The sequence below is a fragment of the Ruditapes philippinarum genome, unplaced genomic scaffold, assembly GCF_026571515.1.
Source record: "Ruditapes philippinarum isolate M1 unplaced genomic scaffold, ASM2657151v2 ctg1378_1_1_1_1, whole genome shotgun sequence".
In the NCBI taxonomy this organism is placed as follows: Eukaryota; Metazoa; Mollusca; class Bivalvia; order Venerida; family Veneridae; genus Ruditapes; species Ruditapes philippinarum.
In genome coordinates, this window is record NW_026861891.1 from 59,391 (window position 1) to 71,185 (window position 11,795).

The following is an 11,795-nucleotide window of genomic DNA, read 5'->3' on the forward strand; positions in this document are numbered from 1 at the left end:
CTTCATTTATATTAAAAGTAATTTCGTGATAATGGGCATCATTATTACATTTAACATATCATCACCATCATCACCACCGCCATCATTATCATTAGCATCACCATCAACATCACCACCAACACCAACACCAACATCAGCACACCTCCACCATAATAAGAGTTTCGAAACGTTTCAACATACTATATGGTATTATATTTTAGTATGTTCACTGGCATAGAATTCATTTGAGAGAGGCAGCAAAATTGTACCTATGCATGCGGTATAACTAGCATATTTATATACCTGAATGACAACATTATTTAGAAACACGCCTTTAGGTAACTTCAAAGTTCATCAAAGATAAACACTTTTCAAGTTGCAACCGTTTATTATTATAGAAATATTATGCATGTACATTTTCTTTTTAAAATTATATCATCATGAACAAAGAATTTAATAAAAAAAGTGTATTTATGCTATAGTGTCATCATTCAACGGCATGAACGCACTCAAGTAAATCAGTTTTTAAAACATCTTGATGTTAGATGTTAATTCTATTTGATTCTGTATGTATTATATATATTTTTAAATGAACATTTACGTTTAGCCATAATCACATGGCGTTCGTCGGGAATATCATCCAGTGACGTAAACACTTATTAAGTCATGTTGATGACACTGAAAGGCCAACCTTCATCATTATTTTTTTTAAGATAACTTTTTTTTTCTCAAAATAGTGTCTTTTATGTCAAGTTCCACACAAACCTTGTTATATTAACACAACTTTATTAAACAATACAAGTTGATATTTTGGTATATAGGTAAGATCTTTTTTAACTTTGTGAGCTTTATCGAAACATTCTATACGCACATCACGTGATTCCGGATGATACTCAGTACCGATTAGTAACCATTTCGGTTTTTACATACTTATCTCTGTATAAAACAATGTAGCATGATCTACCAAAAATATATTCATATAGTAAACGTTTACCCTTCACTTAAAAACTTAACAGTTGTAAGATTAATAAAATCAACACTTCACTTTAAGCAAACAAATCAAGAAAATATAGAAGGGTAAAGACAACATATGTAAAACAAAATATAATGAAATATAATTATATTTTTATAAGGAAATAGTGTTAAGAATAAAAAATAAACATTAAAACTATTTAGAATCTTGGGTGGAATCCTTTACATTTTTTAATAACTTGTAACTTGCATTAACTGTAGTGGTTCCATTATTTATAAAATAAATTCTCATGTTTAATTGAAATATATAGTGTATATACATGTGTATGAAACTGCTATGAGCAACATTGATAAATAGAGATTGTGTTTTAAAGTTTTTAACTATGAAATTAATGAATTCACAATACCAAACAAGATATCCTGAAACTATTACTTTTCGAAGTAAATCAACTGCATTTACCGCAACAATAAAGAAAGAAAAATGTCTTTTTCAAACGTATACATGAAAACAAACAAAACAAACAGAAGGTCAGGATAATTCGCTGTATATTTTCCGGGAACACAACCTGAATAAGATAATGATACTGATCTATTGGATATGTTACGTGTTATATAAAGAAGAAATGAAATAGAGAAAAACAGAATCGCTAAAGAATGCCCAAGTTGCCTTACAGTTTTAATTTTTGCTCGCCCATATAGTCTCTTTCAGGAGGCGAGGGTAAACAAACCCAAACACACAAGCCTGACAGTTTGTGCTTTTCCATTTCGAATAAATTAATGTGTTTTTTTGTTCATTTAAAAAGGTAGGATAACAATTGCATAAGTAACAACAATCAGAGAAGTCAATTAATTATTATTAGAATATTCAAATACGATATATATATACGATAAGGACTATTTTGAATTTATAGTAGTTGTGAAAATACCAATTGTTTTCTGCTTTAATTGCTGAAATCAATCAATAATAAAATATATACGCACAATTAGTACTTACTATTTATTTTCTTTAGAACAACACAAAAGAGAAAGAGGCTGCCGAAAGTAACAACGCTAGTGACATGGCGCCGAATCCAATGGTTGTAGCTGACATGGTAAATAAAATTTTAATACATTTCTTTTCTTTTCATAATAGCAATACATTTTAAACGTATCAGTCAGCCATTTGAAAAAAGACATCGTTGCAATTAACTTAATGTGTTGAATTTCTTTACTACATATTTATTGTATTGTACTATGTATTGGTAAGAATGAAATCAAATGATTATCCATCCACCATTTTCTTGATAAGCAAGAACCAAAAGAAAAAAAGAGCACTGTACAATAATGTATAAATAATGCTTTAGATAATATGCTACAAAACAGCTATAGTCTTAAGTAATGTGAAAAAATAATTGATATGAATAATAATTTTTCATAATAATACTTACCAGCATTTTTGGGGTCACACTTGTCACCATTCATAATGTAGTCAGGCTCACATTTACAGTTTGATGTCTCTGTGTCACAGACGGCATTTCCGATAGTGTCACATGCTGTTTTATCTGAACCGCAATCAATCCCGCTGACAGCTTAATATTGTGTTTGAAAGATATCACAAATGAGTACATTGAGTTATATGAATTGTCTGGAGAACAAATAATAGTTATTTAAATCTATAACCTTAGTTTATAAGATTTAAAGCAATACTAGTATCGAATGAAATATTTCTATATATTTTTTGTAAAAGCTAAAATCACATTGTTTCCATTGTTTAATAGTCGATTCTCAATAGGGATGTAACATACAATATATCTGCTATGAACATTCAATAATATTGCACGTAAACTGATAACGACTCGCTTCGACAGCTAAGGGATGATTTCTACATGCATCTTTCGCCAATAAGGAAATATACGCATTTCTTTTATTCGGGAATTTTGATTTATTTCGTTTTACAAAATTTAAACATTTCTATTATAAGATTATTTTATTTCACATAAAATATTTCTATGAAGATTTACGCGAACAGTTGTACAAATTTTAAGAATAAAGCCCAAAGTCAAAGCTACTAAGTCGCCCATTTCCCTTTTGAGATAGCTAAAAAAGAATGAATTAATTTGTTGTGGCGCTCAAGTAAGATGCAGAGCGCAGTTTCATTTCTTAACTCTGTTTTATCTAATTGCAGCGAAGTTAATTATACGATTTATGTTACTGGGATATCAATCAAATGGTACAAAATATTGATTACTAGCATGGTATAAGACGCTTAATAATGCAAAATTATATATGTACAATGACAGTACATTAGTTATGAACGGTTTTGTAATACCCACTACATGTTTTTATATTTTTTTTCTATATCATATTATTTAAATGGTAGTTTGTTTACAGGATCTACTAGAATATGATAAACAAGATCAACAAAGAAAGGCGGTGTTCAATGAACGCAGCCCTCACACGACGTAGCAACAAGAGTCAGCGGCAAGGAACTCAGGAGTACCCCAAACTAAAACAGGAAAGGGCGCAAGGGAGAGCACGGACAGGCTTATCACTAAAACGTTACATGAGAAATCCCACTATAATTTTTTTTTTAAATGTTTACTTACCTTTTGAGCATAACCCCTCTTTATTGAAGTAGCCATCGTTACAAGTGCATGTTTTAGACCCATCATCTCCATCACACTTCGAATTAGTGACACATTCGTTTGTATCCGTACACGTTTGGTCTAATGCTAAAAAGTTAGTATAACAATATGAAGAAAACATTTTAGTTAAAAACGATTTTCAAGTAATTGCTGACCATTGTACCTAGATGACATTTAAGGCTCGTTGTTATGATAAAACTTGTTATATCTAATTGAGCTCATTGTTTTCTATTTTGGGCACTTTCACTCTTTTACTTGAGAACAATAAGTCATTTTTCAGGGAATGACATAAAGTTTTATCTTGAATGTTCTATAACTATCGTTTCATGGATACATGCGGATGTTTTTAGATATAAATTTTCATCAATTCATTTTTAAATTCTGAATTCAGACGGAGGATGGCAGCGTCAATCGAAACATGCATTTACAAATATTTTTCATGAGTCGACTCCATATAATCAACCTGGCCTTGAAATATATTTAATAGTGACTTATTGTGTTCTTTAGAGGTTCTGTGTTCCCTTTTTAACGTTAATAGATCATACATGCATAGATCATTGCCATGTTATTATATAGAGCCTTAAACAGGGTTATCCTTTTTCAAATGATATCTTGCTTCTCATGTCGGTTATGTTTCATAAGAAGATTAAGCTATGATAAGTTTTAATAAATGCCTTTATTCATTAATTTTCTGTTTGGGTTTACGTCGCACCAAGACAGTATATGTCAACTGGCAACTTTCCAACTTAACTTAAGTGAGAAAGACCTCAGGTGCCGGTAATGGGTAGAAAAAAAGATTTATGTAAGCTTCGCCTATCAGCAACTCCACCCCCACCCCCAATATATATATATATATATATATATATATATATATATATATATATATATATATATATATATATATATATATATATTTGCACACAAAGCCTTTTATATTACCAAATAATCAAGAATAAATATCTTTAAAACATACTGCATGCCATAATTAATGAAAAAAAAACAAAAAAAAAAAACACAAACAAAATTTTCTGGCTATTAAAAAATAAATATTAAGATAATATGCATATAGAATGTGCTTACAGGACAGATGCAATTAAATATTTTCCACAGTTTTCCTAAATTTGTTTCGTCGTTTGCAAAAAAAGAAAATGTGAATTAACCTTTTGGACATGCTCCATTTTCTTTTATGAATCCGTCTATGCATACACATTTGTCAGGTTTACACTCGGAATTGTCTACCGAACATTCATCTGTTACACCCGTTGCTGGTGGTGTACAGGTTTCGTCCAAAACTAAAACATATGAACGAATGTTTAATTTGTTTATTCACCATTATTTCGATACTAACATTTAAGCTTAATAAATACAAGTAATGAGATTTTAAACAATTATTATACGCTAAAATAAATACACTTTCTAGCATAAATTAACAGGTCGTTTTTAATAAAAGTGGTGGTCTGTCATTTTATTTCTGTTACCTTTTGCTTCGCCATCGAAAATTGAAATACTCAGTAGCAAAAAGCCAATCAACAATATTTTTCCTAGCGTCTGTAAACAAACAAACACACAATCAAATAAACAAAACAAAAATAAATTAATAAAAAATACAACAATGAAAAATAATTAAAGACCTCAATTTGAATATTTTTTATTGTTTTAAGTTAGAAAGAAACTAACAAATTTTCACCAAAGAATGTGAATATAAATTTCTCTGTAAAAACGTTAAAAATAGTTCAATGAGTTGATTCCGAAATTCACTTTCCTTTGTTACCCGTTACCACAAACAACAACAACAGCAAATTACAAATAAAAAACAAACAAAAAAAAAAACAAACAATTGTATCCAATTTGGATAGAGTTAAATTTATGTTGCCATTTACTTGAATATACTCGTGTTGTAAAACATTGAAATGAATGAAAATGTCTTGAACTGTTGATGTTGTTGCTTTTTTGTTTTTGTTTTACGGGTATAAAAAATATAAAAAATGAAAAATAAAACCTGGAAATGATTTGAAAGAGGTGTTAAGACAATAAAACCTTAGATTGATAAACAACCAAGTTTTTTGTATCATTCTTAATTGTCAGTACTCGTAGACCGACTTTATATGTACACATGCGCGAAAAGGCCGATGACACATGGTTTCTTAAATGCAAGATATTTCTATTAGGACCAATTTACTGATATTAGAATCAATGCATATCAATTTAACAAAAAAAGTGACGTATCATTTCATTAAATGTAGAGATAAAAATTCAATTAAACAGTTGTGGTTATAATTTTCATATGAAATCTAAAACAAACACTGATATGACTTTCAAGTTGGAACGAGTATTAATAGAAATTGGTCTACAAAAATATTATTATACACATTGAATTTACTTGATTTTCTAAAAACTGTAAATAAATCAATACCTGTACAATGCATGTAATGAATAATAATTTATACATTTGTGTGTGATGCATTGAACTGCATGTGCTATACCATTCTCTAAATCAAGCAGTCATAAAATTGTATACGTCATGTTGAATTGTTTTATCAAACTATGGTTACCGATGTTTACAATGTTCTTTATTTTTCTATGAATAAGAAAATGCAGCACTTCATGTAAACTTTATATTACAATCATAAAGTTTTCGATCATGATTTTCCAAAACTCTCAAAACGATAAATGTTAATATTAAGACGACCTTGTATTCTATATTTTTATTTTGCCACAGCGGGCCGTGAAAACATAGAGCATAACTTAATTGCACCAAATAGAAATTGTAAAAAAGCCTACAAATCTGGATTTTCTACAAAAAGCGTAATTTATATTATACAGGCCAATTTTGGAATAATTCGGTCTTTAAGTTTACAAGTAAAATTGCAATCACTTTATCTAAATGTGATAGTAATGTGGCGTTATTTGTAATACAGGGTAAGATTCCCCGCATATTCAGCATACGAATTAAAGTAATACGGCTGTATGCACAAATCGTTTGTCTATAATTAAATTTTTTGTCTTTCAATAAACGTTTTTCAAGGGATTTGTTCATCGGAAATGTCCATCTGATAAAAGCGTTTTGCAATCGTGCAAACGCTAATTTGCGTTTTACGTTTAGTTTTCATGTTATATCGCTTTTCGTGCATCTGCGTTTGTTTAGCGTTTGCCCCAGAACGTTTGAATATAGCGCGTTTGAAATACGTAAAAGCTTTCCTAAAAACACGTAATGAAGGTTCAATTGTCATAAATTACAACGAAAATCTTGAAAGAATTATTATGCTCTAATTAGATATTACTCGGTATCAATACGAGTATATATATTTACAATTACATATAAGTGTAATTGTAACATAAACATGTTCTCTGTAGGTAAACACATTAAGAATACATAGTACTTTAATGCACTGGCAATTATTTTCAGCAAGAACAAATCAAACTTGACATGTAAAAGGACATGCTTCTTCTTACACATTTGTTTTGCATTATATTATCCAAATTAGATCAATTTAGTAAGGAGTTCCTAGATTTCAATAATTTCTGCAATAAAATAAGAAACAAGTGGTCGTATTGCAGCATATAGACTTATGCAAACTATTTTCTATAATAGAACTTTTGCAGTACCTAATGTATATAGTTGTCTTCTAAGAAAAGTAAGGTTAAATTAAGAAGGTGTGATCAAATGACTTTAAAATATCAAATAATAAATTGTAGAACTAACACGCTCAAGGTTTAAAATATGTGTATCAAGAGTAGGTCATGAATTTTGAAAACTGATCAAATGACTTTAAATATTAAAAACAATTGTAGAACTAAAACGCTCAAAGTTTAAGATATGTGTTTCAAGAGTAAATTATGAATTTTATTTTAAACTCTTCTCACATATCTATCAACTGTCTGGTTGTATGTACGAGTTTTTGCAAGTTTATGGTCATTTTGCACAATAAGAATATTATTATTGATAAAAGAGGCTTGAAGCGAATAATCATAAGTTATTGGTTAATCAAATTTATAGATATCTCTTTAAAAATATATTTCAATTCCTGTCATGATCCTCGACTTGTTTTAATTGAAACAACTTTCATGGTTATCTTTAAAAATTGTTTTTCTGGAAAGGATAACTATATCACAATTGTATTGAATGACAATTGTGATCACAATATTATTTCATTTAAGGAAATTAATTTGAAATTTATTAAGAAATGCATATGTCAGAAAAATAACAACAACAAATTTGTTTTCTATTTTGACGCTACTAATTGACATAATGCTCATTTTGACTGCAGTATGCTTTTAGCCCGATGTAAGTTACCAGCAAATAAAATCTTTTGGTTTTATTTCATTTTGCACAATAATAATATTATTCTGAAAAAACGGAGTGAACGAACATGTTTACATCAAAACTGTATGAAGGTATCAAACAAGTGTCAGTTCCGTCATGTCAAAAAGAAAACAAAATCAGTGGAGTCAATCGGAGTTGCAGCAACTTGAAAACTAGAATCCAGTTTGGTTTTAAAAAACGTTATGTGCCACTGTTATTTGAGAAATGAAATTCACATATTAACATTGTTAATTTCCATTTAAAGATATTGAAAATGTTATTCTAGGAAAATGAAGCAATCTTTTCATGTTATGACTTTTGTATTTTTATTTTGTAAAACCTATTTTTTTCCATAAAAAAGGTACAAACCAGAGAACGTTTTGCCTCAACAAAATCCATGTATAAACGGAGAAACTAGCTTAAAACATGACAAATTTCAATAGTATCGATATCAAAAGAGAGAAAACGCCTTTAAAAATATATAATAAGTTACTAACCATGATGCCTTGTCCGCCTATGGATTCAATATGACACCCGATAGAATTTACCCGTATTTATACTTTACGTAACCAGGGGCTGTTCAAAACAGTCACATGACCAGCGTCGTAAATATTCAGCAAAAAGTTTGCAGTTGTTGGCATGAACTAATAGATTAAGAAGATTTGATCAGTTTACATTTGAGCATATGAACATATAATGTGATTAATTCCTTTTTGTTTTCGAAATATTGTTACGTTCTTTATAAGTTGCTTCCAAAAGTTGTGTTACTTTTGCGTTTTTCATACTAACACAGGATGTTCTGGTTCATTAAATCTTTACGGCAATGTAGGTATATCAAATAGCTAAATAAGCACGAAATTTAATTAATGCTTCAAACCACTTGATTTTATATAGTCATTAAATAAACATTCAGTATAGGATATCCCGTTAAACAAAATAAACAACCAAACAACCTTATACAAATACGAACATCTAGTAATTAATTAATTAAATTGAATGCTTAATTCTTTTATTATAAAAATTACAATTGAAAATAAGGAATCATAATACCATTGTGTTCTTTACGTATTGATAAAGATATTTCAAGTATATAAATAGTAAAATAAAGAAACTCGAATGTTTAACATGCATGGCCAAAGTAAACCGTTTTTCAGAAAAATAATAGTATATTTTTACCATGACAGCTAAATGATAGAATCTATTTATTCATATAAAAAATTCATACTAATGCACCCCAAGTGGTGACAATAAATATGCCATGAAATACGCGACAGTTTAAAACAAATTAATAGTTTAAGACAAAAAATAACCCCACTTATAAACAATATACATTGTAAATATCTTGGCAGATTTATCATTCATTGCCAGGACCTGTGTTAAAGCATATAATCAACCTTTGTATTAGTGACACACATTTCGTTTAACTTTTAACAAAATGCAGTCCGTAATTATATTATTTATTTATTTATTATATTATTTACCCCCCCCCCCACACACACACCAAAACAACAACAACAACAAAAACAACAACAACAACAACAACAACAAAAAAGACAAAACAAAAAAAAACAACGTACTAAATGTCTTGATTTCTAACTGTAACTTTCAGGAGTTTTAGGTTATCAGATTTAAAAGCAAGTTTGTTCTTAAAATGTTAAATAACGTCATTATTTTGAAGGGTAACATAGTTTTGTTTTTACAAAATAGTAAAACATAATAATAAAAAATTACGCCTAATATAGAAAACACGAAAAGCAGTGTCAATTTTTTAGACGAGGTACGTCCCCTGATATATTTCTTCTCTATAAATTTGCATAAGAAAATATTTCACAAAAAAGAAAGTACATTTCAACGTGATTCTGATGAGGGAAATGATGAAAACTAAATTATGTTAATGTAAATTATATAACAATTTTGGTGACACTCATTGTTATTATATAGTATATCAATCGATACAATGTGATCGCAGGCAGTGAAATCATTACACATTAGCTGCATATTGGGATATCAAAAAAGGTGAAACTTTGAATTAAGAAAAATAAGCAGATGTTCATGTGCATTTCTTGCATTTATTAGCACATTTGATTGATTGGTACACATGAATGTAAATGCATAAAGGTCATCAAGTAATGTTTCAATGCAGCAGTTGCAACCCAAATTTTAAGTGGTCTACATTTGTCGCATTGGTTGTTATATTTAAGAGAAGACTAAAGTAATCTGTATATCATTAGTAGCGTCAAAATTTCTTTAAGTGATTCAGATATCCCGATGTATAATGAAGACTTTTTCAATACTAACTATAATTCCTACCCATAGTTTGATTAAAAACAATATGGTTAACTATGGCAAATCATAGGATTTAAAAACATAGAACTTTAAGAGCAATGCAAGTTTTTGTTATCCAGTTTTACGCAATTTAAATACAAGAAATACTTGACGAAACATTTTATTGTTTAAACATATTTCGTTCTTTTCTGTATAGCCTGTCTTACAATCACAGGTACTATTTGTACATTCTATATCGACAACCCTAGCACCGTTTGTTTCAACACAAGGGTCTCCAATAGCTGTGCAAAAAAGGATGTATTTTAATGTATTATATATCTTTTAGAATTGCGATATTCGTATAGTAACAAAAGAAATATTTCAAGAATGCGTATTCGGCGTATATCAAAAAGCAAAATCGATGCAATGAGTGTAAGAATGAAATTGTACAGGTTTAAAATGTTTAATAAAGATATATTCGTACGGTTTAAGAAGTAGTATATTAAAAAATAAGGAATGCATGCAAAGGTGTGGAAAAAAGTAATTGATTGGATTATAAACAAGTCATAGTCGTATATATTCATAAATTCCGCACACAACACTTAAATGTCAAATTAACGTATAAAAGCATTAAATATTAAGAATGAAACTTATAAATCATCTTCAAAATATTTAACCTTGATTCATCTTTAAAATGCGCGGTTAATATTTTTTATTATTTTATAATAACAAATTCCGTCACCACAGAACTTTTAATTTTATCATTTTTTTGGTGGACAGTATTTTACGAGTAAAAAAATTCTTATGCAATTGCAAAATAAGTTACTCAGGATATTATAATCTGTTATGAGCTGTTTGTCTTGGTCCCCAAATATTTTTAAAAATATTTCAGATCAATATAATTATGACCAGACAATACTGCTCTTTTTTGAAGCATTTCACACAATAAGATTTACGATCATGGACAGCAATTCATATATGTCTGAAGAGAATAGATGTACCCTTTGGTTCAACTGGAGTAGTAATGAACAGACCAGTAAGATGAACACTAAAGAATATTTTGCCAGATGAAAGGTAGATCACAAGACTTAATTTTCATTTTTACACATAAATAAAGTTCAGCTACAGTAAAAAAACATTATAAGTGCAATTAAAATATTAATTGATATATTCTAGAAATATCATAATTCTTGTTACCACTTCATAATAAAATGTATATATTTTTAAAGAATTCCATTGGTAACAGTGATAAACACAAATTGACAACTGGTATTTGAATCGCCTTCAATTGTAATATCTCTTCACGGCAGTTGCAGAACAGATGAAAAAGAAACTATTAAACAGTTCAAAGAAGAATTACTGAAAACTGAGGAAGAAAATAAAAAGTGATATTGAACTTTTGATACAAACAAATTTTTAAATGATAACAGTTGCATATCTTGTTTATACAGGATTTTCAACATATGTATATTCATTACAGTTTTCAATGTTTAAAACATCAGCAAAAAACATTAAGAGCTTATATTATGAAGCAAGCAAAACAAACAGCTTGACTGATAGAAAGAGATAGATGTTGCAAGCTGACTAAATGTATTTTTAGCATATTTTAAAGGACCATTTGTTAAGTCTTTTGTGTCTTAATTCAAATAAAA

The 11,795-nt window shown here is 28.9% G+C and overlaps 1 protein-coding gene across 1 annotated transcript; it reads right to left on the minus strand.

The window, feature by feature from the left end:
- Window positions 1-347: 347 nt before the first annotated feature.
- On the minus strand, window positions 348-8,411 carry LOC132717277 (adhesion G protein-coupled receptor E1-like). The gene is made up of 7 exons (XM_060700713.1): window positions 8,376-8,411; window positions 5,054-5,123; window positions 4,736-4,867; window positions 3,537-3,662; window positions 2,379-2,519; window positions 1,946-2,034; window positions 348-1,517 (listed from the first exon to the last, which is right to left on the minus strand). The coding sequence occupies exons 1-6, from the start codon at window positions 8,376-8,378 to the stop codon at window positions 1,958-1,960; spliced, it is 549 nt and encodes a 182-aa protein (XP_060556696.1). The 5' UTR covers window positions 8,379-8,411; the 3' UTR covers window positions 348-1,517; window positions 1,946-1,957.
- Between the last annotated feature and the right edge of the window lie 3,384 nt (window positions 8,412-11,795).